At 31.4% G+C, this 26,561-nt stretch overlaps 3 protein-coding genes and 3 long non-coding RNA genes across 8 annotated transcripts; 5 read left to right on the top strand and 1 right to left on the bottom strand.

Annotated features, from left to right (window-relative positions):
• Positions 1-4,713: 4,713 nt before the first annotated feature.
• LOC123269978 lies at positions 4,714-6,503 on the top strand. The gene is made up of 2 exons (XR_006510509.1): positions 4,714-5,938; positions 6,026-6,503. It is a non-coding gene; the product is annotated as an uncharacterized LOC123269978 (long non-coding RNA).
• A 514-nt stretch (positions 6,504-7,017) lies between these two features.
• LOC123269977 lies at positions 7,018-8,730 on the bottom strand. 2 transcript variants are annotated; one of them, XR_006510507.1, is made up of 4 exons: positions 8,331-8,730; positions 7,874-8,155; positions 7,217-7,457; positions 7,018-7,134 (listed from the first exon to the last, which is right to left on the bottom strand). It is a non-coding gene; the product is annotated as an uncharacterized LOC123269977 (long non-coding RNA). The 2 variants fall into 2 exon arrangements; XR_006510508.1 differs by having other exon boundaries at positions 8,390-8,730.
• Positions 8,731-8,860: 130 nt separating this feature from the next.
• Positions 8,861-12,248, top strand: LOC123269975. The gene is made up of 3 exons (XM_044735934.1): positions 8,861-9,067; positions 10,580-10,785; positions 10,874-12,248. Exons 1-3 carry the CDS (start codon positions 9,048-9,050, stop codon positions 11,035-11,037), a joined length of 390 nt encoding a protein of 129 aa, XP_044591869.1. The 5' UTR covers positions 8,861-9,047; the 3' UTR covers positions 11,038-12,248.
• An 87-nt stretch (positions 12,249-12,335) lies between these two features.
• LOC123269962 (lysosomal aspartic protease-like) lies at positions 12,336-14,490 on the top strand. The gene is made up of 9 exons (XM_044735918.1): positions 12,336-12,667; positions 12,830-12,941; positions 13,012-13,135; positions 13,205-13,323; positions 13,399-13,598; positions 13,671-13,793; positions 13,863-14,031; positions 14,147-14,239; positions 14,323-14,490. Exons 1-9 carry the CDS (start codon positions 12,603-12,605, stop codon positions 14,473-14,475), a joined length of 1,158 nt encoding a protein of 385 aa, XP_044591853.1. The 5' UTR covers positions 12,336-12,602; the 3' UTR covers positions 14,476-14,490.
• A 1,091-nt stretch (positions 14,491-15,581) lies between these two features.
• Positions 15,582-18,551, top strand: LOC123269961 (lysosomal aspartic protease-like). The gene is made up of 8 exons (XM_044735917.1): positions 15,582-15,844; positions 16,491-16,747; positions 17,031-17,149; positions 17,233-17,432; positions 17,510-17,632; positions 17,723-17,870; positions 17,949-18,041; positions 18,146-18,551. Exons 1-8 carry the CDS (start codon positions 15,783-15,785, stop codon positions 18,305-18,307), a joined length of 1,164 nt encoding a protein of 387 aa, XP_044591852.1. The 5' UTR covers positions 15,582-15,782; the 3' UTR covers positions 18,308-18,551.
• Positions 18,552-18,699: 148 nt separating this feature from the next.
• On the top strand, positions 18,700-21,179 carry LOC123269981. Of its 2 annotated transcripts, XR_006510511.1 has the most exons (4): positions 20,425-20,622; positions 20,712-20,819; positions 20,903-20,995; positions 21,093-21,179. It is a non-coding gene; the product is annotated as an uncharacterized LOC123269981 (long non-coding RNA). The 2 variants fall into 2 exon arrangements; XR_006510512.1 differs by lacking the exons at positions 20,425-20,622; positions 20,712-20,819 and adding an exon at positions 18,700-19,245.
• The last annotated feature ends 5,382 nt before the right edge of the window (positions 21,180-26,561 follow it).

The following is a 26,561-nucleotide window of genomic DNA, read 5'->3' as shown; positions in this document are numbered from 1 at the left end:
ATTTCTCAAAATCTACTGATCCGAATCGGTCCAAATTATATTAAAAATCTAAGTTTGGCCAAGCCCTTTCAAATGGCACCAACCGCGATAAAATCGGATGAGCCGTTCAAAAGTTATAAGCGGAGAAACTTGCGAAATACCACTTGAGGCTATCAAGATCCGTAAGGCCTACAGAGGTACGCAAACGGCTACAGTGACACTACCAGCAGCTGGAGCACAACAGCTACTGGAAGGAGACGGCAAAATAAGGATTGGCTGGGTCAATTGCCGAATAAGAGCAACTAGAAGACCAGTCCAATGCTTTAAATGCTGGCACTTCGGACATGTTGGGTCCCAATGTAAAAGCCAAGTAGACCGGTCTAAACTCTGCATCAGATGTGGACAAGAAGGGCACCGTATCTCTGACTGTAAAAATCCTGCCAAGTGTGCAATATGTGCTGAGCAGCAAGGAGCAAAGGACGTGGCTCACCATGCCGGCACCCACAGGTGCCCGGTATTTCAGGAGGCGCTCCAGAAGTTGACGAACAAACAACCATGAGGATACTACAGCTCAATCTCAACCATTGTGAGGCAGCGCATGACCTGCTCATGCAATCCGTGCGAGAATTAAAGCTTGACTTGGTACTAATAGCAGAGCTATATAAACACCTGAGTACCCAACCCTGGGAATCTGATAGCACATCCAAAGCTGTCATCTGGTCATGTGGCAAGCTCCCTTTCCAAAATGCAGTCGACAACAGCAATGCCGGCTTTGTAGCAGTATCAGTAGAGGGCATCCGTATCTATAGCTGCTACGCACCACCTAGCCTCTCCATTGTTGACTTCACTGATTTCTTGGATCGACTAACTGAAGATGCGAAGCAATACCATCCAGTAGCGATAGCTGGAGACTTCAACTCCTGGGCAGTTGACTGGGGCAGCAAACATACCAACGCACGAGGGAAAGCACTACTAGAGGCCTTTACTACACTAGATGTAGTTTCGCTCAACAGTGGTGATACGCCGACCTACACCAAAGGTGACGCAAGCTCAATTGTAGACCTCACTTTTGTCAGTAATAGCCTTGCTAGAGGTGACTACAACTGGAAAGTGTTGGACATCTACACTTCCAGCGACCATCATGCGATATTCTGGGAAATATCAAACGACTAGAACCTCAAGAGACCAATCTAGCAGTCTAACATCGTTGGTTGGAAGGTGAAATCTTTTGACCCAGAAGCATTGCTAATAGCCCTCGATGGTGATCCGATCAACACTGGATGTGCAGAACAACATACTAAGGACCTGATGAGGAGAGTAACACATGCTTGTGATGCCAGTATGCCTCGTAAACGTGGCATAAATTCGAGACCTTCGGTGCATTGGTGGAACGACCACATCAGCGTCCTCCGTAAAGAGTGTCATAGAAAGAGAAGTATATCCCAGAGCGGCTATCAACGGCTCAACTCAGTGGAGCTGATCGCAGAGTACAAAAAGGCGCGTCGTGGACTGAATAAAGTCATCAAAGAGAGCAAAAGAAGATGCTGGAAAGAGCTTATATACGAGGTGGATAAAGACGTGTGGGGTAGGCCTTATAAGGTGGTTATGACCCACCTGAAAAAACAACAAATGCCATCACCTACGTGTCCTCAACTTCTTCAGAAAATCGTCACTGCACTGTTCCCACAGCAACGCAACTTCGATTACCAGTTGGCGCCAGGCGAACTGGACGACATTCCACCTGTCACTGAAGAAGAACTGCTGGAGGCCTGTAACCGTGTAGGGAATAATAAAGCGCCGGGATTGGACGGAATCCCTAATATAGCCTTGAAAACCATCATAAAGGCAGCTCCAACATTATTCCTCGACGCTTATAATGCATGCCTCAAGGAGGGGACTTTTCCTCGTAAGTGGAAACAGCAACGATTGGTACTATTACCTAAAGGGAAGAAACCACTAGAAGAACCGTCATCTTACCGACCACTTTGCATGCTAGATACGGCGGGTAAGATATTTGAGCGCATAATTCACCAGAGAATTGAAGCAGTAGTCGACCCACTCCTGGCAGACAATCAGTATGGTTTCCGGAAAGGACGATCAACCCTGGACGCAATCAAACAGGTTGTTGATACGGCCAAGGAAGCAATCGCAGGAACCAGATGGAAAGGTGGAACGAAGAAGTATTGCCTGGTGGCGACACTAGACATCAGAAACGCCTTCAACTCCACCAATTGGAAATGCATTATGCAGGCCCTCCAAGAGAAGAATGTACCAGAATACCTGCTTAAGATCGTAGCAAGCTACTTTGAAAACAGGGTCCTGAAGTATGACACGAAGAACGGTCCGAGGGAGTATGATATTACTGGAGGGGTACCACAAGGTTCAGTTCTAGGCCCGCTCCTGTGGAACATTATGTATGACGGTCTATTAAGACTAACTCTGCCAAGAAACGTCAAACTCGTAGCATATGCAGATGACGTAGCCGTAGTGATCGTTGCCAAACACCTTGACGAGATAAATCATATGTTCGATCTCACTTTTGAGCACGTTAACCGGTGGATGGACGCAGTGAACCTGCAACTGGCGCAACACAAGACTGAGGCAGTACTTATTACCAGCAGAAAAGTGGTAGAGACCATTAAGCTGAAAGTCGGCGAACAAAAAATCACATCACAACCTTATATCCGATATTTGGGAGTGATGCTTGATGCCCGACTCAACTTCAAGCAGCAAGTGGAACATGTCAGTGCCAAAGCGTCAGTAGTGAGGGCTAGTCTCGCACGACTGATGCCGAACGTCGGAGGCCCAAAACAGAGCAGGAGGCTATTATTGTCATCAGTAGTCACATCGGTGCTCACTTACGGAATATCCATTTGGGCCGACGCATTAAAGACGCAAGAATCATGGAGAAAGGCTGGACCAGTATATCGACTGAGTGCCCTACGAGTAGCTAGTGCCTTCCGCACTATATCAGAAGAAGCAGTGTGCGTCATTGCTGGAACCCTACCTCTTAGAGTTCTAGCAGAGGAAAGACGGGCCCTTTACCAACGAAAAAGGTCAACTGCACTGATCCCTGAAGAACTTAGAATTGAAGAACGGCAGAAGAGCATAGGCCGATGGCAACTACAATGGGATGCTGCAGAGAAGGGTAGGTGGACGCACCGTCTTATACCTCGGATCGACATTTGGCTTAACCGGAATCACGGTGAGGTCAATTACTATCTTACGCAGATGTTGTCGGGACATGGGTGTTTTCGAGAGTATCTACACCGCTTTACGCACGATGACTCTTCGGAGTGCCCGTCCTGCCCAGGAGTTGCTGAAGACGCGGAGCACGTCTTCTTTGTATGTCCTCGTTTCGATCCACAGCGTGAAGAACTGGAGAGGATCCTGAACCAGAGAATGCAACCAGATTCACTAGTGGAAGCAATGTTGTCATCAGAAGCTGCCTGGAACGCTACCAACACGTTTGCAACAGAAGTCCTTAAAGACTTGCGTTCCACCGAAAGAAAAAGAGCAAATAGCAGAAGATAGAAGGAAGGTAGTTAACACCTTAGCCACCAGAAGGAAGAGCAGTAGCTAGATCCTCCCTTCACGAAGTAATGCCTGACGGCGGTTTCCATGAGGGATTAGAGGAAAGAAGGAAAAGGGGTTTAGGGTTTAGTGGGTAAGGGCGTTAGTGTCGAGTTTTAGTATGACGCTGCGTCGAGTCGCCACATATCCAGGCCGAACAGCTATGCCTGGAATCCGTAAAAGGGATTCCCCCCCCTAAGTTAAAAAAAAAAAAACACACACACACACAGTGACAACCTTGCGGGAGTAGTCAGGGAAGCTTCCTATGACCTTCAAACGTCGAGATCTGATGAAAACTCGATTTTTGCGAAACGGGGTAAAAACAATAAATTCCCGATTTTTGAAAATCTTCGATTTTCTTAGCGGGACGTTAAGACTTTCGATCTCAATTTCTCGTATCTCATTCACTTTATTGTAATCTCCAAGATCTCAGTTCATTAATAATTATTGTTATATAAAAAAACTTATGAAAACTTCACAATGGTATTGTTTTCAATAAATTGATAGAGATTTAAATATAGAATCTATATTAATATGCGAATAAAGTTTTTGTTAACTAACTGACTCATAAACTGTTTTATTCCAAGAATTTATGTATAAATATAAAGACTCGCTGCTTTTTTTTTGTTATTTAATTTTTTATAATTATTATAAGAAATCAATAATCTGAAAAATCGATAAGATTTTTTTATAGACTTACATCATCATTAATGAGAAACTAATTATAATTTGTCAATAAATCAATCATTACTCTGGTTATTAATCTCTCGATATTGAAACATCAATTTATACTTTTGTAATCTGGAAAAAAAAAACACTTACCTAAAACCTATTTTTTTTATATATTTTCCTAAATAGATTATTCATTTTATATATATCTTGTGCTATTAGTTATAGTTAAAATGACGAGTGTATTTAATTGTTTTTAATCTTATCATTTAGTTTCGTTTTAATTATCAGCCTATTTTTAAAATACAAAATCAAAACGAACAATTCTTTGGTTTAAAAAACGAACAATTCTTTGGTTTAAAAATCAATGATTTTTAACAAAGTAAGTACAGAAAAATTTTCATATATAATAAATATTGCTAAAAAAATCTCATACATACTCATCGTAGATTTTTATGATTTCTCATCATTTTTTTTTAGCCTGCAAAATTTCTTATCAATTTTTGTGGACATTTTCAATTAGTTGCATAGATATAGACTATCAAAAATAAGTAAAGTTGTGTATACATATTCTACATTTGGTTAATAAACGATTTAAATAGAAGCGTGGTTTTGTGAATTCAAACAATAGATTTTCTCCTCTCCGCCCTGAGGACTAAGATAGCAGAACACAGAAATAACGCTATTAAATTCAATATCGTTATCATTGACCACCTGTACGATTGCAGACAAATTTATTATCATCACGTATTTATTTGCCCGTCATACTGGTACATAGTGTTAAAAACTACCACAGCCGACACTTTCTTATAATTTACTGATTAAATTAAATGACTCGAAACAAAATTAAAAAAAAAAATAATATGCTAACCGGAGAAATATGACCTGATGTAAAAATGGTCAACATTAAATTTAGATAGAGAAAAACGAACCGTTACTATTATAAACGATAGTCACGTTTATAAAAGTAACAAGTGATTACTGATTTATTGTAAAAAAAAAAAAAAAAAACAAAAACTTGACGTTTATTAGTAATTAAAATTATTGATCTGAAACATGATTAAATTTTAAACTTATTAAAACTTTTGGAACCACCTGTATATCTAGTATATCAGAGTTTCGTTCTACTTCCTCTGTACTTCAATTACGTACATCCAAAATAGCTACAAGTGTGTAATTTAAAATAACTGAGCAGAACGTTAATAAAATATTTTATGACCATCTTTTCAAACAAAAAAAAAAACATTACTGTAGATCAATGAACTATTTACATTCCTAGAGATAGAGAATTGTCACATATGTAACAGATACCTACATAGAAAAAGCCAATGTGACATAGTCGTAATATGATATTGTATGAGTTATCGTATTATACGAGTTTAAAATTGAAAGCGATTCCAATGAAGTACTGAAAGTTAAGAAAAATTGATGAGTAGCCAAGAAGAGTAAAAAACTTGTCGCATGCGCTAAATATACTGTTAGTAAAAGACGAAGATGTAGGTTAAGTTATATATTAGTACCGTCGAAATAACGTTCGGTTTCATATATGTTTCGCTAATAAAATTGTGAAAACGCACTATCCATTCCATTCTATAGATATGAATAGGATAGTTTTATATACGTGACATTAAAATATTTTTCCTTTATCATAAATTTATCATACACTATGTAACTCAATTAAGGTAAATCGCACATTGAAGCAACGTAAAGATAAAAGGTTGAATTTTTGAAATGTTAGTTATTATTAAATATATATATATATATATATACATATAAAATAATTTGTTTTCTTAAATCTGATAAGGAGTTTTCGAGTAATAAGTTATTCAAAAATGAACTTTTGACGTGCAGCTCATAGTAAAATTTAGGCAAACACTCTTATTTTAAATTGTCTCACCGAATCTGCTAAAATCTAAAAAAACTAAAAACTTTTGTTTACATGAATCGCTTTTTGTAAATTATTTAAAAAAAAATATTTTGACGAAGGGTTTGATCAATATCTCAATGGAAAGAATTTTTATTCACAAAATAATCATGAGTAAAAGTGAGCTAATGATAATCCGAGAGAAAGGCAGCAATAGCGAGCAAAAAGGAAAGCAATAGCTCAAGCTATATATGTCGTGTCTAACCGCCTTAATAATTAAAAAATAATAATAATAATTAAATAAATAAGTAATTATTCAAATATTAATTTACTCTCCACACTTGACCTCAATTATTTTCATCATGACGACGAGGATAAATCGATTTTCAATAACAACGTCATAGAGCTTCTCCATATTCTCTTAACTTAAAAAAATTTCTGATAAAATACTAAGGTAATTATTTGGAAGTGGGGAATACAGGGTCCCCCGTATTTTCAGTAATAAAATATAGGAAAATGTACATATTTAATATTTTTTTTCTAAAATTATTTTATTTTGCAACGCTTTTATGATACTTCCCGTAAAAATAGTCAAAATTATATTAGTTAATTAGTTTTAAAGCATTTAAAGAAACGTCAATGTTTTATTTATTTGAATCTTTTCTCTACAAATATTTTTTAATCGAAAAATTTGCAGTTAAAAAAATTTTTTTCTTTTGTAATTTTTCTATTTTTGATAAAATTAAAAAAAAATGTGATTATTTAAAAAAAAATCTAAATATCATTATCATGGGTTGAAATATTCCGAACTTTATTTATAAATATATCATTACGAAAAAAAAATAATAACTAAACTTCAAATTAAAAAAAAAATATTTTTTCTCAAAAATTAAAAATTTCTTAGAATTAGATTATTTTTTATCAAACTCATTAGACTAATATGTTAATAGGTGTACTTAATAACATTTTTTTATCATATTTTAACGGCTGGAAAAAGCTTATTTCTAACTCCAATTAATTGTAAATGTAATTCTTTAAAAAAGACGAATCTATAATTACTTTATTTATTTATTTTTTTTTTTTTTTTAATAAGCAACCCAACTATCTAATTCCTCTCCTCACATCGTTTACCTACACTACTACTAGCCCATAGTGGAGTAAGTGTGGTGACTTGTGGTCTTCCCTAAAAACGGTACATCTGCCCAGCATATCTTCACCTGCGACGGTTTCGCCGGCAGCTGTTCCCGCTCGAGTAAAACGTGCTCGTGTATTACACGATGACTGCCGGCGCGTGCTCCGTAAAATAAAAAAAGTACATTAACGAAAAAAAAATCTCTCAGTCATTCAATGAAACCATCACCTCTATCCCCATCTACAAAATGTTTACACTTAAATATTGTAAATAAAAAAATCATATATTAAAATAAACAAAGTGCTTTATTAATTTTTATGCAAAGTAAAAAATTGTTTCTCAGTCATTTTTAAATGTTTCATCAAATAAATTCATCTATAACCAATTGATCTAACGCATGCGTAAATACTTAAAAACATACTACAAATACAATATTATGATGGAAAATGCGATTATTTAGAACACCCTCATAAAAAATTGATAAAGAAGCTCGGCGTTATTTTTTTCTGATTCTTTTTTAAATTAATAAATTATTAAATGGGTTTTTTTTCTTGTTTAAAAAATTTCAACGAATCAATCAAACTTTTATCTTCAATTTATTGATGATAAAAATTTAATGAGCCATTAGTTAATTAATTTTGGTAAAAAACATATACATACACACACACACACACATATATATATATATGATGGAAAAGACCTGATATTGCGCACCTTTTAGTATATCCATGCGCCGGAAACGAGGCCAAACGTAAAGGTTCTAGAACATTCTAAATGTACTACCTAGATTGCATACTTTATCTTGAAAATATTGCACGAACAATTTTGAATAAATATATATATATCCTCATACATGCATATATATTTTTTAGTCTACTCACAAGTATCAAGAATACATACAAAAAAATTTTTGTCGCGCTCTACATAGTATGAAATTTCTAGATCAACAAAAGAAAATTTATTAGCTTGTATTAATGAAATAAAATATATATGTATATATATATATGTATATATATATATATATATATATATATATATATATATATATATATATATATATATATATATATATATATATATATATATATATAATAAAATTCTAAAAATGTTTACGTAGTTTGTTCGTAAAAAAAAACTGAATGAAAAAGGAGAAATAGATTAAAGGTACGGACCTGCTCGCATTACTACCGACTTTGACGACACTATATAATACAAGCGGCTTCTAAGTATTTGTGGAGATACACATCTACAAATAAATGAAAAAAATCAAAGAAAAAGCGCCTATCTAACGTAGATATTTTTTTGTTAAATTCAAATAAAATTCTTGTTTTTTTTGTTTATTTTTTTTCAAATAAAGATTTAAATATCTAGTAGTCAATTTACGATTGAATAAAATAAAAAATTTAACATTGAATTGGGTTAAATTTGTATAACCGTATATAAATACAATAAATGCTTATGTGTATAAGAAACGTTAACCCTACACACAAGCAAGTGTGTACGTGTAAAAGATTGATGAATAAGAGCGCCATCTGTAAACGAGCGGGAAAGAAAACTGTTTGAAGGCCGCTGCCGGCCGGCTAGGTAAATCAAGAGAGGGGGAATTGAAGCGAAGCGAATCGCCGAGTGGAGAGTTTGAGAGTGGTTGAGAACGAGTCTCTCAGCCATTTGCGCGTTGGTAGCATAAGTGTTTCTCTGGTGCTTCGCTTCTCTTGTGTCGTTCACAAATTTATACGTACTACTTAGTATATTTTATAACAAAAAATATATTTAATCTCAAGGATTTCAAGTGTACCTAAGTGCTTCCTGATTAATTGATCAACATTCATCATGGCTGATGTCGAAACTAAGTAAGTATTCATTTATTAAAGCTATATTTAGTTAACTAATAAAAAATATAATAAATGGCAACCGACTCGAGTAAAAAGCACGCTACGATAGTAACGCCGTTCAACCCTCTATTATTGTTAATTTATTTTTTCTTTATTGATCAATTATTATTAATTATTATTATAGTTATTATCATTGTTTGTTTTAAGTCGAAGAAAAATTTAGCGGGAAACGCGTTTTGACGGCGCATCTCATCCTTTCCTTGCTCGTCAATAAATTGTTTAAAAAGTGAATTGATGAGAAATAAAAGTTGTTTTTATGATCTTTGAATTGAGATTAACAATTACCCGTAATCATTTTTGTTTATTTTTTACTAACTGATGTTGAAAATTGAATAGCATCGTCTGACGCTGTAACGAATTATACTTCGAGCAGGAGGGCTAGGGGACGCCGGCCGTTTGACTTATTTTTTGCCATCGTCCCACGCAACTTTCAAATTGTCTTCTTGATAATTTTTAAACAAAATTTGTATCGCATATTTTTTTACTTTGTATTATCTCAATTGGAAAAAGATGACAGTTGATTTTGCTACATTATAATTGTTAATATTATTATTCTATACAAAAATGAGATCATGGTTATATTAGACGCCGGGTCATATTAGTATTCCTATTTATTGTGAAAGTTGATTACCTGAAGGTGCTTACGCTATAAAATTTATCTATATACGTATATATTATACCAATACTCTCCTGCGGGTAGACAGTAAATTGTTGGATTTAGGTCGTGTACAAACTCAACTCTAAGTACAATCGTCAGTATACAGTATATAAAAATGTTGAATTCATACAGTCAAGCGAAACAGAAACCGGCCTTTTGATAATGACTGTACGCGCGTCACTTCCAAAAGAGAACGGCCGGAATATCGATCCACTGGCTCTCCAACGTTGTGGAAGTATCAAACAATCCTACGGCTGTCGTAAACTCAACTATACATATACACATTACACACTAGCATAGTACCCGGCGTCTCGCTTTCGTAGTCACCGGAATTGTCTTCAATTTTTTTTTCTCTGCTTAGTTGCTATTGTAAATTCTAGTTAGGTAAAAATATCATATGTAGAGGATAAAGAAAATTTATTATGTTTTACTGAGTAAAAAGAACGAAACGATGCATGAAGTTAAGGAAATTCAGAGAGCTGAGGAGAAAGAGCGCGGTAAACCGCGTTGAAATGCCATGAGTTTGTCAGTGTCAGCATCTAAGAGGGGATGAGGTTGTTTAACTTAGAGGGCAGCACATGTTTTTCTTCAAAGACGGAATTTTTGTCTGGCGGGATGTCAGTATATCGTTAAATAAAAAAAAATATAAAATAAAATAAATAAAACCTGTGACGACTACCGAAATAATTATCGAATATCATTCTTGGAAAATTTACGTCATTCATTATTTTTAGTTTGCTAAAGTTATTTTATTAATAAATGAATAATTATTTTTCAAACTGACTAATTTTTTTTAAATATTATTATTATAGAGAAACCAAAGTTGTTGCTTCCCCAGAGAAGAAAGTAGTGGAGGAAGAAAAAAAAAAGGAGGTTACCGAAGAGGAAGTTAATGAAAATTCAAGATCATCGGAAACTGAAAATGGAGCTGACAATGATGCCAAAACAAATGGATCAACAGAAGAAAAAGAAGCCGATGAGAAAGAAGTTGCGTCGACGGAAAATGGTGACTCTCCAGGTATAATTTTATTCATTTGCAGTAAAATATATTTAATGCCTTTAATGATTATTTATAATTAAAATTTTATTTTTAACCTTGATTACAGTAAAACCAGTCGAAGAAGAGGTATGTTGCATAAAAAGGAAATCCACTGCTGGCCAAGAAGCCGTGGATGCTACTGATGGTGTGACTCCTGAAAAAAAGGCTAAAGTTGAAGACAAACCTGTTGTTGAAGCTGAAAGCAACGGTGATTCCAAGACTGCTGCCTAATATTTCACTTACATCATCTGTACACCGTAATCTGTGGACATTATCACCATCTAAGCGTGAATTTAAATTTAAACAGAATCATCAGTGTGCAGTAGGAGAAGACGAAAGGATTACATTGTTAATTTTTTTTTTCTTTATCCATTATATATTACAACAGTTAAATTACATTAAAAAATCTCATCCTTTATGGATTATTATTATTATTATTATATTCATATTAATTAAGTTAAATAGTGTTATATTATCCCACCTGAATATGTATTATATTACCGTTCTTCATCATCGTCCTCTCTTACATGCAAATCCATGCACATTAACCTGTTATATTGTTACGATAAGAAATAAGTACGCAAATAATGTTATAAGTACTATATTTGTAATTCGGAAATATTTTAATGCGGTGCTGTGGAATATACGATTCTCGTTAGAGATATTGCCGAATTAAGTAAAAAAAGAATGTTAAATTGTGTTTAGCATTTTCAGAGATAACTATACGGTATTAACGGCAAAAAAAAAACTTATTTTTCTGTTGACTAAATACATTCCTGTATCACAATTTGGTAAAAAAAAATACCAAATATCTATGTAACAATTGTGTAAGACTAGCATCGCTGACTTCCGATGAACATTTATTTATTTTTCTTTTTTTATTCAGTTGAAATTTTCAATCCACCGTAGAATCATATCTATATTTATTCATACGACCAGGTTTCATGTTGACTCATTAGTAATGTCCAAAAATATTCTACGGTGTATTGAGGAATAAAAAAAGAAAAAACAAATATATCGACTTTCCTTGACAGTCAAATTTTTGACTTATAGTTGTTTGTCTTGTTTAATGTGGAATGTGTAGGTTCAAAACTTAGAAAATTTTAAAAGAAAAAAAGTTGTCATAAATTCTTATAATTTCTTCGAATATAATATTTTTTCTATTTATTAATCAATTATATACTATAACTTTCATGAAAAAAAAGTAAATTTTTGATTTTATTAATTATAACGTAACAGTGCAATGTGCAACTATAACTTGATTACAGACTTAATAATATTTTTGACTTATAACATGACGAAATAAATATTATAATATTACAGGAGTTTAAAAATGTGTAATAAAAATATCATAAATTTGATATAAATTATTTCTTTTGTGTTCAACTTTATATAAATTAAGATTAAAGTTTGTATAATTTAGTAAAAGTGTTCAAAACTAATTCTGAGTTCTTTCTTCATTTTTTAGATTATAATAACTAATTATTTAATAAATTATTTAAATTTAGTGAAAAATTTATGAATTTTATAATCGTTTTATATATTTTTACGCGATACCATCGTTTCACATCAGTTGGTAACTAAGTACATCTCTTCCTCCAAAGACTTTCTTTGCTAAGGTTCATATGTAATTGAATTGAGAATCACTTTCATTCATAAGTTTCGTTTGGTGGGAATCCCAAGTAATCTGCTATTATTTGTAAATTCGATTTTTGTTCAAATATAATAGTTAAATAAGTTCAAATAAAGTTGATGATCAAGTATTACCTACAAGTAAACAAAACATTTAATTCATCATGTTTAACTTGATTAAGTACTTATTAATTATAATTATTTTTAACTACATAAATGCGGCAATAGTGTAAGTAAATTATTTTAATTAACTAACATAAGTAAAAACATTTTATTCTAATTATAATAGAAAATTATTTTACATTTATGTCGAAATTTGATTTATAATTTCTTTATCTTCTATGAATCATAATCAGCAGGACATAATTTTCTTTTTTATTTTTATCTATAGAATTGATATATTCAGCGATAAGACCCATGATAAACATGAACTTCTGAATCATATTAATGCTTCAAAAAATAAATGGACTAATGAGACTGTTTCTTTATATAAATTTTTAAATGTATGAATATTATAAAAACTTTACTTGAGAATTAATGTTTTAAGCAAAATTATAGATATTCTTATTTTAGGCGGAATACTATGGGATTATTAGTATTGGAAAACCAGCTCAAACATTCAAAGTCATTTTTGATACAACATGGTCTGATTCCTGGGTACCATCTCAACACTGTGGACTTTTTGAAATTGCTTGCAGTAACTTAATTTTTTATAAAAATATGTAAAGTTTAAATTTATCAAGTTTCTAATAAAATAAATTTTTAGTGATTCATAATCGATACGACAGCTCCAAATCATCAACGTTTAAAGAAAATGGAACTGAATGCGTTATTGAAAGCAAAGCTGAAAGCTTGAGAGGCATAGTTTCGATTGATGATTTTCATGTATGCAAAATTTGATATAGTTAATTAAATAGCGTAATTATAAGACAGTATTTAATAATATATTTGATATTCCAGCTTTCGCATGTCAAAGTTGTTGGTCAATCGTTTATCGAGATGACTCATATGTCTAACATTCCATTTCTGATGACAAAAGCTGATGGAATTATCGGTCTTGGATTTTCTTCGTTGAATGAGTGCAGCCAAAAACCATTTTTTTACAACATGCTAGGACAAAAGATTGTTAAAAAACCAGTTTTTACATTTTATCTGAATCGGTAGTATTAAAAAAAAAAAAAAAAAAAATCAAAAGATACTAATTAATTTAATATTAATGAATTTTTTTTCAGCGATTCATCTACTGATAGAGCAGGCAGTTTGATTCTTGGTGAAATGGAAAGAGATAAAATTAATGGAAGCTTAATATGGTTACCTGTAATTACTAAAAAATATTGGATGATTAAAATTGACCGGTATTTAGTATAATTTTAATTAATTTGATCACTAAACAATCTCCTTTAATTATATTGATATTATTTTAGACTCGTTATTGATAACTCAAACAAAACTTTTCCATTTTGTACTTCATCATGCAAAGCTATATTTGATACCAGCGTTAACACAATATCTGGACCACCTGCTGATATAATGAAAATAAATAATTTATTGGGTGCAAAAGAAATTATGAAAGTTTGGCCTTACAGATACATGGTAAATTGATGTTAATTTTTGAAAGTAACATACACTTAAATTAGACATCAGTTTTTATGTTATTCAATTATCAAATATATTGATTTATTTTAATTATTACATTGTATTTTTTCAGGTTGACTGTCGATCATTTGCTAAATTACCACACGTTTCATTTATTCTAGCTGGAACTGAATTTAAAATCGACTCAAAGTATTATATTCAGCACGTAGGGCCATTAATCTTTAATCTATTATGAAAGTTTATTGTACTTTCATTATTGTTCATTTAATTTTATTATTTATGTTTTAGTTGGTTTATTATGGAATGCAGTTATGTTTATCACCATTTATACCGGACACGAGTGGATTGGGTTATTGGGAAATTGGAGGTGCATTTTTAATGCAATTTTATGCTGAATTTCATTTAAATGGAACCATTGCTCTTGGTAAAATTAAATTTTAAATTTTTTAAATATTTATGGTGTTCTCAACGAACCAAGAATTTTTTATACAATTTTATCTTAAATATTTTTAAGTAAAATAATATATAGCTATACATTATATACCTATATATATACATATACATTATCTATACACAGTATATAAAAAAAAATCAAAAATTTTATGCTCAAACAAATGATTTCTTTCATAATACTTAAATTATCAAATATGATACCGAAATCGACCAACAACTTTCTGATCTCTTTAAAAAAATAAATTAATTATAAAAATATATATTCTAAATAATTCCATTTAAAGTTTTTTTTAAATTTCCACTTGTCGACCTTTTTTCAAATATTTTTTACGATACTTTTTTTATAAAAAAAAAAAAAAAAAAAAAAAAAACCTAAAACTTATTGAGAAACTGAAATTATTAGCAAATATCTGACAACTGTTTTTATTTTTCATACTTATAAATTATTACCGAAAAAAAACTTTTTTGAAGTTAGATCAATCATTTTTTAAAATATCTAGAAGTGGAATTTCTTTTTTTATTTTTTTTATTATAATGTCTGTTAATTCCAGACTCTTAAAGTTATTAAAAGCATGTTAATTTTAGTATTATTATCAGGTATTCAAAAATTTGTTGTTTATTTTGTGAATTACTAATTGATTTTAAATAATACTCTAAAACAATTGCACATAATAGTCTCTTGAATTATCTCCAAGTACATTTTTTTTAATGTGATAAGTAATCTTTACAGTAATAAAACCAAAAAATTATGTCTACTACTTAAAATATTATTATTTATTACTCATAAAAATTTTTAAGTTAAAATGAAATGTGTAAGGGTAAAAACTACATGAAATTTTTAAATGAACAAAATTTTTGTATAAAAAAAAATAATTTGATAAAAAAAATTTTTTTTAATAAAGAGAAATATACTTCTAAACATAATTTTTTTTATTTTTATTTTTACTTTCAATACAACGGAGAAAATAAAATAAAAATAAAAGTTTTTACAAATAAAGACATATTAATAACATGAGAAGATAAAGCGTTTGAAATGTATAGTATATTGTGGTTGGTTGGTGACTAGTCATATGATCGCACAGTGATTCAACGAAAAACGTAAATAAAACTTTGACCATTTACTGTACTTCCGCTTCAACCGTTATAATAACTACGACAAAATAACATTCTGCATTTAGTTGCAAGCTACACAGTCAGCTGTCTACAAATTATTCAATAATATTATTACATCAATCAAAATTCTGAAAAGAATTTATCTCTTTTTTATAAATACCGAATTATTTTAATTTGTTAAAATGTGGCGACTGTTGCCATGGCTTGCCTTTATTCTAACATTATCAAATGCGTCGTTATTAAGGTAAGCTAATTTTTAATATTTTTGATCCATGATACTGTTGCTAGTATTCATTTCTTAAAAATCATCATTTTTCATACTAAATTGAATTATTAATAAATATATAATCATTTTAATTTTTGTTCCATTCTCATAAATTGGATATTAAATAAAAATTCGATAAACATTTACTATTAGCAATTAATAAAAAAATTTCCTATTTTTAAAAAAAATAATTTATAAAAAGTATCATGAAATACGCGTATTTAATTAAATCTTAGACATAGTATTACATTAATAAAGTTGACCTTTGTTTTGATTAAAGAGGGTCATTCTTAACTTATCAGACTCATAATTTTTCATTTATGCGAATTAAATAATGTAAGGAATCATCAGCTTTATAAAAAGATTATCATTTTTAAATAAATACACTAACAGTACTGTTTTGAAAATAATTAATTTTATGAACAAGTGTATATTTGCTGACATAAAATATTTATAATCAAATTAATCGATTTTAGTATACATTTCCTGCTCTTTAATTTCATTACAAAACATTTACTCAAGTTTAGCTGTATAATATATTTATATTGATTATTTATAATAATTTAGATCGTATTTTTTTTTTCATGTTAAAAAATGACTATCAATAATGAATAATTTTTCATAGAATTCCTATGCATAAAATTCCAAGCGTCAGAACAACTTTAAAAGAAGTGGGAACAGAGGTTCATCAAGTACGTTTAAGATATACCAGCAGCTTTTATGATGGAAGTCCAGAGCCACTGTCCAACTACATGGACGCTCAATACTATGGAGAAATCACGATCGGCAAGCCACCACAAAAATTCAACGTTGTTTTTGATACTGGATCATCAAATCTATGGATTCCATCAAAGAAATGTCATTACACCAACATAGCTTGTTGTAAGTAATAAAAATATTAGTCATATTATTAATTATAAACTATATTGATAAAGATATTAACTTGATTCAAGAAAAAGAAATATTAAACTAAAGAAATCATTTTGAACCAAGTAAAATTTAATTGAATCTAGAAAAACTTTTTGATCAAACACTTCAAAATGATTTTTTTGGTTCGAGATTTTTTCTCTTGATTCAAGCGAATTTTTCTATCAGTATATATGATTTTCCTTTTTTTTTATGTTTATTCCATTTTTTTTTTTTTTTTTTTTTTTTTTTTTCCCAGTGTTACACAATAAATACGATAGCAAGAAATCACAAACTTACAAACAAAATGGTACTGAATTCGCTATCAGATATGGATCAGGTAGTCTCTCTGGATTCTTATCAACAGACGTTGTCACTGTAAAAAAACTTATTGAATATTTTATATAGTCCATCTAGGAGCATATTTTCATTGTGATCTGATAATATTGAATTTTTTATAGTTGGCTGGAATAGATATTAAAGATCAAACATTTGCTGAAGCTATGAGTGAACCGGGACTAGCTTTTGTCGCTGCTAAATTCGATGGTATTTTAGGTATGGCTTATGAACGAATAGCTGTCGATGGTGTTAAGCCTCCTTTCAATAACATGTATAATCAAGGATTAATTTCTAAGAAGATTTTCAGTTTCTACTTGAATAGGTAGTTAATTTCAAAATAAAAAGATCACTTTTGAATATAACTATCTCAGTTGTTTAATTATAAAAAATGGATTTAAGAGATCCACAGGCAAACGTTGGAGGTGAGATGATTCTTGGTGGATCTGACCCTGATCACTATGAGGGTGACTTTACATATGTACCAGTTGATCGTCAAGCTTATTGGCAATTTAAAATGGACAAGTATGTATTTGTTATTCTTTCTATAATAATACTAAAACTAATATTATGTAAAAAAAAATTGCATCTCCATAATTCATGAGAAAATTATAGAATACAAATTGGAGACCAAGTTGTTTGTGAAAACGGTTGTCAAGCTATTGCAGACACTGGTACCTCTTTGATTGCTGGTCCAGTAAAGGAAATTGAAGCAATTAACAAAGCGCTCGGTAGTTTACCTCTTCCTGGTGGTGAAGCTGTGGTAAATAGTTTAATTAATCCACTAATAAAATAAGTAATAAACAATATCATCAATCAATCGACGCTATTTTTTCAATAGATTAATTGCAGTTTGATTCCCTCATTACCTAAAATTGATTTCGTTTTTGGCGGTCGGAAATTCTCTTTGTCTGGTGAAGATTACACACTCAAGGTATAGCTGGAAATTTTTTTATAAATATTAAACAATTAATAATAAGTACTTTTATATAGATGTATATATATATTAATTACTGTGGTTGAATTATTTTGTAATAGGTAAGTCAATTTGGTAAAACAATCTGCATCAGTGGATTCATGGGTATTGATATTCCACCACCAAATGGACCCTTGTGGATTCTTGGAGATGTTTTCATCGGTCGATTTTACACTGAATTTGATATGGAGAATAACCGTGTCGGGTTTGCTATTGCTAAATGAAACATCAAATTTCATGTTTTAATATCACATTAGAAATCGAGAGTAATGTATAAAATTGTTTTTATTTTAATTATCAATTTAATTTTACCTGCCGAACCGAATTGAAATAGTTTATTTTTGTTTACTTTTACTCTCATTATTTTCATTGTTTATTATTTATAATAATAATAATAATAATAATAATAATAATAATAATATAAAGCGATAGATATACTCTCAGTAATACATTTCTAATAAACATTAATATGGTCTTTTTTTATTTACTCATCATATATAAAAGATTAAATAAAATTTTTATGCATGAATTTCCAAGTTGATTGTTGCTCTGCTTTCTTTATTTATTTACCTTACTACAGTTCAAAAAATTCCGAAATTGTGTGATTATCATTATTATTTAATATAACATAAATGTTGTATAAGTCTATTTATGACTTCTTTAGGATTACCTACTTATGAGATTAAATATTTAGCACAGACAACTTGTTTGTAGTATTACTTGATAGATATAATATAAATATAGGTATTAAAACTAATTGATACAAAATATGTACGATTTAATTTCAGGTTTAGAATCAATATGAAAAAAAATAATATAAAGTGATACAGTACTAAAAGTTAGAATTACCGTTTAGAACATCATATGAGTGTAATCCCGTTATTAAATCTTTGAAATCAGCGCTTTGGCAAGCATTGATTTTTATCAGCGAATTATCATGATTTGTATATATATTTTCAGATAAAATTATTGTTTAGTTTACAGACTGACATAATGACGTCCGTAAAGTTAGCATTGATGGAATTCAGCATTGACCGACATAATTAATGAATGCTTGGAATCTAATCGAGTAACTAATTAACAACAAAAAAATAACAAATTTAACACCACAAATAAATTTTGTTATTTGAATAATGACCGAGATACTGATGGTCGATGCTAGGTAAGTGAATAACAGCTTTACAGGTGTGACATGGTTAAATCGATAACCACCATGAACAGTGCCATTAAAAGTTTCAATAAGAGAATATAGTAGGGAATCATTAAAAATTTATAATAACAACAATTGAAAATCGTTTAAACTGATATTTTAATCCATTGATACAATAAGGGCCAGTTTTTCAATCCGAGATAAAATTTTATCCGAGATAGAAAGTACTGCCAATAAAATAATAAAAATAAATAATTCAGCACAGTGATATTGCGTACGAGTAGTTCTCCCTGAATTCAGTCACTAATTTTTAATTAAAATAAATAAACATTAGCCGTATGTCACAGAAATATTAATCTCCAACTGTGACGACTTGCTGATTGTAAATAAATAAAATAAAAATTAGGAAAACAGATGACCCTGAAGGCCACCCCTGCAACTTCCCGCTAATTCCATATCTAAGCGCTTGAAATTGCACTTGTAACGTTATCGAGCTCTTTGAACTCCAAATTACAATTTATGTATTATTTTGAGCTCTCCGAGCTCAAAGCGGTCGCTGTTCTATGCTTTTGAGCTCTTCGAGCTCATATCTTGCGTTTGACATCTATTATTAATCTATAATTGTATTAATTAATTAATTTCAAATAATTTAAATGACACAATGAGAGGTTATTATTATTTTTACGATATACTTATTTTTTATTTAAATAAATGACCAAATTCATGGAGAACTAACTGAGAGCAATATCACGTCGCTAAATTATTTATTTATTTTTTTTTTATTATATTGACAGTACTTTTATCTCGGATAAAATTTTATCCCGGATTGAAAAACTGGCCCTAAATATCGAATACACATTTATGTATGCTGATGAAAACATTAATTATCAATAAATTTCAATGCTTGTTGTATGGAATCAAATTTTTTTAGGATATCTAAATAGAGCGCTTCTAATTACTTGTTTTTTTGTTGATGGCTGCAAGTAATTAAATGGTAACTTCTAACAATAGAATAATGTCTTACAATCAGTATTTTCAAGTGACAAGTGACCACATTAACAGTAAGACAATTAGTTTCTTTTGTTTTTCTTTTTTTTTTAATGTTGATTATAATTTACATCGAATGAAAACTAGTAAAAATTCTATTGATCCTCGATTAAACAAATTATTTAGCTATTATATAGTTGAAAAATAATTTAATTTTTATTGTATACTCAAAAAATTTTCGAAATTTATATTTTCAACGATGGCTAATATTCATTCCCTGCAAGTTCCAACTGATATATCTAGGGACAATGTATACCACAATATCTCAATTAATTATTACAAAAAAAATCAAGTCGATGAAATAACAAATATTGGAATAGGTACACTCTACTTTACTACAGAGTAAGCTAACATTTACATCAATTGTTTTATTGATTTATTAGAGAAAATCTATTATTTGTATGAATACAATGTTCAATACTTGTCTGTAGCTTGATAGTCTGGATCAAAAATGGCGAAGAAAAAAAGTTTCGATTTCGCTGTGAGTGATGTTAGCCAGATGTTAAAAATGACTGAAGTTATTTTCTTAATAAGTATATGTACGAAACACGTATCGTTTATTTATTTTTCTAATTACAATTAATGAAATATAAGTAATTATAACTATCTTGATTTTATGTAGCTCGTCAGGCTCTAATCACGTTGGTGCCTAAAAATAACCAAGACATCGACTGTATATGCAAAACAATTGAAGAAGCTAGAGTAAAAATGGGAGGTAAATATAAATTGAGTTTTATTATACTGACTGAGCAAACGCCACCGTCCATCTTACGATAAATAACAAATAAATTGTATTTAAATTTGTCATATAGGCAAGTCAATGACGTAGTCATGGATACAACGTCGCGGATATAATGTTGCTGGATTTCGTGACGTATAACCGATGAAATGACCGTGAGAAATTGATAAAATTTTTACTATCGAAAGATCAATAAATAAAATTCTTATCACTAAAATTTAAAGATGATTTATTTCACTACTAGCTGTTACCCGCCCGCTCCGCTGGGCGCTTTATAGAATTGTATTTTTAGATCGCCTAGATTTGAAATTTAATTGGAAGATTGTTTTGACTTGCACATATTCCGAATTCCATCAAATTGGTCTGTATATTTTGTCCACATGATTATTCTAGCTAAAATTCATTGTAACTTTCAATGTGCAATCACTATAACATTCCCGTGGCTTTCTTCCAAAAATGAATATTAATTGACACGAAGAAAAAAAATTTTAAATGAGCATTGTAAGTTTTAGTTAAAGTAATTGCAGGTCTTATAAGTGAAGTTGAAATCTGCCTAGCTTAAATTGTGATGAATTTCGCTGTTAATTAAAATTTCTTCCGTAACATCAATTATACATAGAAAATTATTTGTACTTGTTTTTTACGAATTTTCTTAAAATGAGTAGCCAAATTTTTTTTCTATATTTCATGTGTTTAGAAAATTCAATGCTTTTAATCTGTTACATTTTCGCGATCCCGTAATAAGAACAATTCATCGGTTATGTGATCAGCAAAAAAAAAATGTATGTAAAATTCTTAGTCGACTTTTTTGCCGCTGCCAAAGAGACGATTGTTGTAAGAAAATATCACTATTAAGAAAGAAAAATATTTAAATCCGTTGACCTTGGAGGCCATCCCGGTATTTGCCTGTTTCTCTTCAGATTCTATCAAATTTTATATTTGTAGGAACTGTATTTAAAGAATATGAATTTTTTGACAATTATTACTCCCACACTTCTATGTGGGGGAGGAATTTCGTAAGATCCTATTCGAGATAATTTCTACATTATAAATAAAAGATTTCAACAAAACTTCGAGTCTATAAAAACTATCGATTGGAAATGAGAAATTTTCATTGTTAACGCCCCCACCATCCCTTTTGGGATTAGAATTCGAGAAAATCCATTCTCAGCTGAAATTGACATCGTACACGAAGATTCCTACCAAATTTAGAATCTGCAGGAGTTACAGTTTGGAAATTAAAATTTTAGATTTTAACACCCACCCCCGCAATCCCTATCGGAAGTAGAATTTTTTGGGATCCGTTTTGAGATGATCTCATGACAAATGAAAGATTCATACCTAATTTCAAGTTTGTAGAAGTTACAGTTTGGAAATGGAAATTTGAAATTCTAACACCCACCCCGCAACCCCTGTCGGAAGTAGAATTTATTGAAATCCGTTTTGAGATGATCTCTACATGACAAATAAAAGATTCCTACCAAATTTACGCCTTTTAGAAGCTATATTTTGGAAATTAAGATTTTTTGTGGTCAACGCCCACCCCAGCAATCCTTATTGGGGGTAATTCGTCGTAAAATCCGCTCTTAGATTATTTCTACATCACATAGAAGAAGATTCTTACCAAATTTGGAGTCTATAAGAGCTATAGCTTGGAAATTAAAAATTTTAATTGTTAACATCCACCCCCGCAAACTCCTGTGAGGTATCTTAAAATTCGTTCGTATATTATTTCTACATCTCTTAGAGAAAATTCCTACCTAATTGGAGTCTGTAGGAGCTATAGCTTGAAAATTAAAAATTGTCATTGTTAATACCCACCCCCACAATCCGTATTGGGAGTAGGCTGTCATTAAATCCACTCTTGAATCATTTATACATCACATAGAGCAGATTCTTACCAAATTTGGAGCCTATAGGAGCTACAGCTCGGAAATTTAAAATTTTCATTATTAACACCCACCCCCGCAACCCCTTGTGGAGTAGGATATCGTTAAATTCGTTTATAAATTATTTTTACATCACTTACAAAAAATTCATACAAAATTAGGATTCTCTAGGAGCTATAGCTCGGAAATTTTAAATTTTCATTGTTAACGCCCACCCCCGCAATCCATATTGGGAGTAGATTGTCATAAAATCCGCTCTTAGATCATTTCTACATCACATATAGGAGATTCCTGCCAAATTTGGAGTCAATAGGAGCTATAGTTTAAAAATGGGAATTTTCCATTGTCAACGCCCCCGCAACCCCCCTTGTAGGTGGAATTTCGTAAAATCCGTTCTTAGCTGACCTTTACACGGCGAAAGGAATATTCCTACCAAATTTCAAGTCTCTACGCTTTATGGTTTCAAAGATATCGTGATGAGTCAATATATAGGTGGAAATCTCTTATATATATATATAGATTATTGATATATTCATTCTTGAATGTGCTTTTCATGCGCATGAAGGTATAGAAAGGTATAGAAAGCCAATAAGGTACACTGCCCTGATTAAACAACTGAATTCGACCGAATTAAAAATTTTAATTCTGTTATATTTTGTTAAATTCGGTAAAACCGAATTCAAAAGGATTAAAAATTTTAATTCTGTTCAATTCTGTCGAATTCTGCAGAACAGAATTCAACTGAATTAAAAATATCAATTCTGTTATATTCTGTTAAATTCGGTAAAACAGAATTTAAAAGAATTAAAATTTAAATTCTGTTCAATTCTGTTGAATTCTGCTAAACAAAATCCAACTGAATTGAAAATCGCAATTCTGTTATATTTTGTTAAATTCGGTAAGACAGAATTCAAAATAGTATAGTCGAGAAGTGAGTTTTATGCGAAAAATCGTCGTTCCACTCTTAAAAATATGGCGATTGGTGCATTGGATTCAGAATTTAATTCTGCGAAATGGGTATTTTTTAATTTATCCGCCATTAAAAATTTCATTTGTTATTAACAAAAAATGAAGAGACTAAAAGGGAGTCTCCGTTATTTAGCTATAACTTCAAAAATATTGAAGATATCTGAAATTTGAAAAAAGATCCTAAAAGAGGAGAAAATTTTGGTTAAATAAGTCTATACTCCCGGAGTTGTAGCTCCATTATTTATAATTTTAATTTAACGTTGAAAGTTAGGCTCCGCGCGGCCGTTTCGGTGCCTAGGCGTCCCCGCCAAACAAAGTATGCAACACAAAATAATTTTCTTATAACATTTAATATTAATTTAAAAATCTGAATAAATTATAGTTTCATCTAGACACTTGAAGGAATATAGCCCCACCAAAAAAAATTTTTAGCTTGATTTTTGTCAAAGAAAAAACTCAGAATTTTTGCCAGTAGTGCAGCCTGAAAGGCATTCACGAAATTGAATGAACTTTTTACAATTGTTGAATCACCCGAGTCGAAATTTAGAGCCCATTTAGAACCTTCTAAAGTCGGATCTATTTCGGACTTAGGGGCTCAAACTAGAGCCTGTTTCCATGTTTAAGTAGGTCCGGTTTTGGTCCCACAAGCGCTACAAATTTCCGTTTTCGGCGCTTTAGGGTTCAAAATCGGACCTGATGAAAATAAAAATTAGATCCGATTTTGAACCCCTGAGTCCTCTTTTATTGTTATTTTTTTATTAATTAATTTTAATTCCCTTAGTTGCTACGACTGGCCCATGCCTGATTACCAGGACTGTGCCCTAGTCAATTTTCAAGTCTGCCTCATGCTATTTGATAAGAAGTAATAAAAAAATTAATATTTAAACGTCTTTTTTTTTTATTTGATTTTAGATGTAGAGCTAACGCAAATCCAGACTGTTTGACTCTTATTTAAACCTAACTTTCGCTAATCATAGAAATAAAGTGAAAATCGCATCCGTCCTATCCGAGATTCGAACCCGAGCCGCGCGCTTGCTAGACCGATACCCCCTGATAAAAAAAAAAGTATTGAGACAAAGAAAAAAATATTGAAAAGTATTGGTTTTCTAGTCAATCCAATCCCATGCAGGAAACCCCCAGAGTTGACAAAGGGGCCAGGCTTGGGCCAGTACTGGGAAACCTAGCTTCGGCGTACCTGTATCGGCCCATGCGTGGGCCAGGCTGTTTAACCCAGCCTCGGCCATGCCAATGATTACCCAACCTTGGGCCAAGACTGGCTAACTCAGCCTTGGCCATTCATTGGCGACCCAAGCGTGGGCCAAGACTGGTTAACCCAGCCTCGGCCATGCCAATAATTATCCAAGCTTATGCAAAGACTGGCTAACCTAGCCTTGGCGATTCATCGGTGACCCAAGCTTGGGCCAAGACTGGGCAACCACGCCTTGGTCGGCCCAATTATTACCCGAGCCTGGGCCAGAACTGGGTCACCCAGTCACGGCCACAATGATTACCCAAGGGTAAGCCAAGATTGGGAAACCTAAACTGAAAAAAAAAATTTTCCGTTGCGTGGTTGCAAAATATTTTACTTTGAATGAAATTCGTAAAATATATTTACTAAGACTTTAAAAAAATTGAAATACACAATGACGCACACCAAGTACGTTCTAAAATTTTTTTAAAAATTTTTAAATTTACAATAAAATTTTTTTTAATTTCCGAAAATCATAAATAATCATATCGGTTACTTGGATTTTTTAATTTTTTTATTTTGTATCTTTTTGTAAAGAAAAAAAAAATTTTTTTTTCCTAATAGTCTTATGAACGTGGACTTGGCGCGACTTTTTTGCAGTGAAACTGTTTTTGTTCGGATTTTAGTATTTTTTGTAATTATAATGAAAATTTACAATTGGTACCAACTTAAATCTCGTGTTGACTGCATTTTTTACTGCAAACTATCCCCTTGAAGCTACAGTTTATGTAGATGTAATTCCAGTGCACCCTGGCGGCCGTAAATGTAAGCTGTGAATTACTTTTTTTAACTGTAGTTGCTTATCTATAGGAGGATTACTACACATTTTTAGTTTATCTAGTCTGTGGCGCTGACATTTCTCCATCAAAAAAAATTAGGAAAACGGTTGACCCTGAAGGCCATCCCTGCAACTTCCCGCTAATTCCATACTTAGGCACTTAAAATTGCACCAATGACGTTTTTGAGCTCTTCGAATACAATTTATGGGTTATTTTGAGCTCTCCGAGCTCAAAGAGATTACTTTCCTATGCTTTAAAGCTCTTCGAGCTCAAAGTCTGATAGAGATTTGATGACACTATTTTTTGAATTTTTAAACCGCAATAACTTTTGAGTGAATAAACCGATTTTTACGCGGTTAGAAGCATTCGACGCAATTTTTCAAGCCTCACAAAGAATTTTAAATTTTGAATTGATCGCGCTAGGAATTTTGGAGTTATTCCGAAAAAACACTTTTTTCGGTTTTCTTTCGTTCACGATATCTCTCGAACGAATCAACCGATTTTGACCGGACTGGTGGCGATCGACGTGGTTTTTCAAACTCAAGAGCGGAATAGTTTTTGGAATTGAACCTTTAAGCCGTTTAAAAGTTATTCCAAAAAATCCACATTTGAAAAAAAATTTTTTTTCAGTTTTTTTAAGATTTCTCAAAATCTAT

Source organism: Cotesia glomerata, linkage group LG7 (genome assembly GCF_020080835.1).
Source record: "Cotesia glomerata isolate CgM1 linkage group LG7, MPM_Cglom_v2.3, whole genome shotgun sequence".
NCBI classification, from domain to species: domain Eukaryota; kingdom Metazoa; phylum Arthropoda; class Insecta; order Hymenoptera; family Braconidae; genus Cotesia; species Cotesia glomerata.
Note: the sequence above shows the minus strand (reverse complement) of the source record. Positions and strands in the feature narration are given on the sequence as shown.

Excerpts from the sequence above, each read along its gene's own strand:
- LOC123269961 (XM_044735917.1), top strand. The coding sequence starts at position 15,783 with ATGTGGCGACTGTTGCCATGGCTTGCCTTTATTCTAACATTATCAAAT. Across the intron at positions 15,845-16,490 it reads TCAAATGCGTCGTTATTAAG|AATTCCTATGCATAAAATTC; the intron begins GTAAGCTAATTT and ends AATTTTTCATAG. Across the intron at positions 17,150-17,232 it reads TATCAACAGACGTTGTCACT|TTGGCTGGAATAGATATTAA; the intron begins GTAAAAAAACTT and ends AATTTTTTATAG.
- LOC123269975 (XM_044735934.1), top strand. The coding sequence starts at position 9,048 with ATGGCTGATGTCGAAACTAA. Across the intron at positions 9,068-10,579 it reads ATGGCTGATGTCGAAACTAA|AGAAACCAAAGTTGTTGCTT; the intron begins GTAAGTATTCAT and ends TTATTATTATAG. Across the intron at positions 10,786-10,873 it reads GGAAAATGGTGACTCTCCAG|TAAAACCAGTCGAAGAAGAG; the intron begins GTATAATTTTAT and ends CCTTGATTACAG.
- LOC123269962 (XM_044735918.1), top strand. The coding sequence starts at position 12,603 with ATGTTTAACTTGATTAAGTACTTATTAATTATAATTATTTTTAACTAC. Across the intron at positions 13,136-13,204 it reads ACTTTTTGAAATTGCTTGCA|TGATTCATAATCGATACGAC; the intron begins GTAACTTAATTT and ends ATAAATTTTTAG. Across the intron at positions 13,324-13,398 it reads TTTCGATTGATGATTTTCAT|CTTTCGCATGTCAAAGTTGT; the intron begins GTATGCAAAATT and ends TTGATATTCCAG.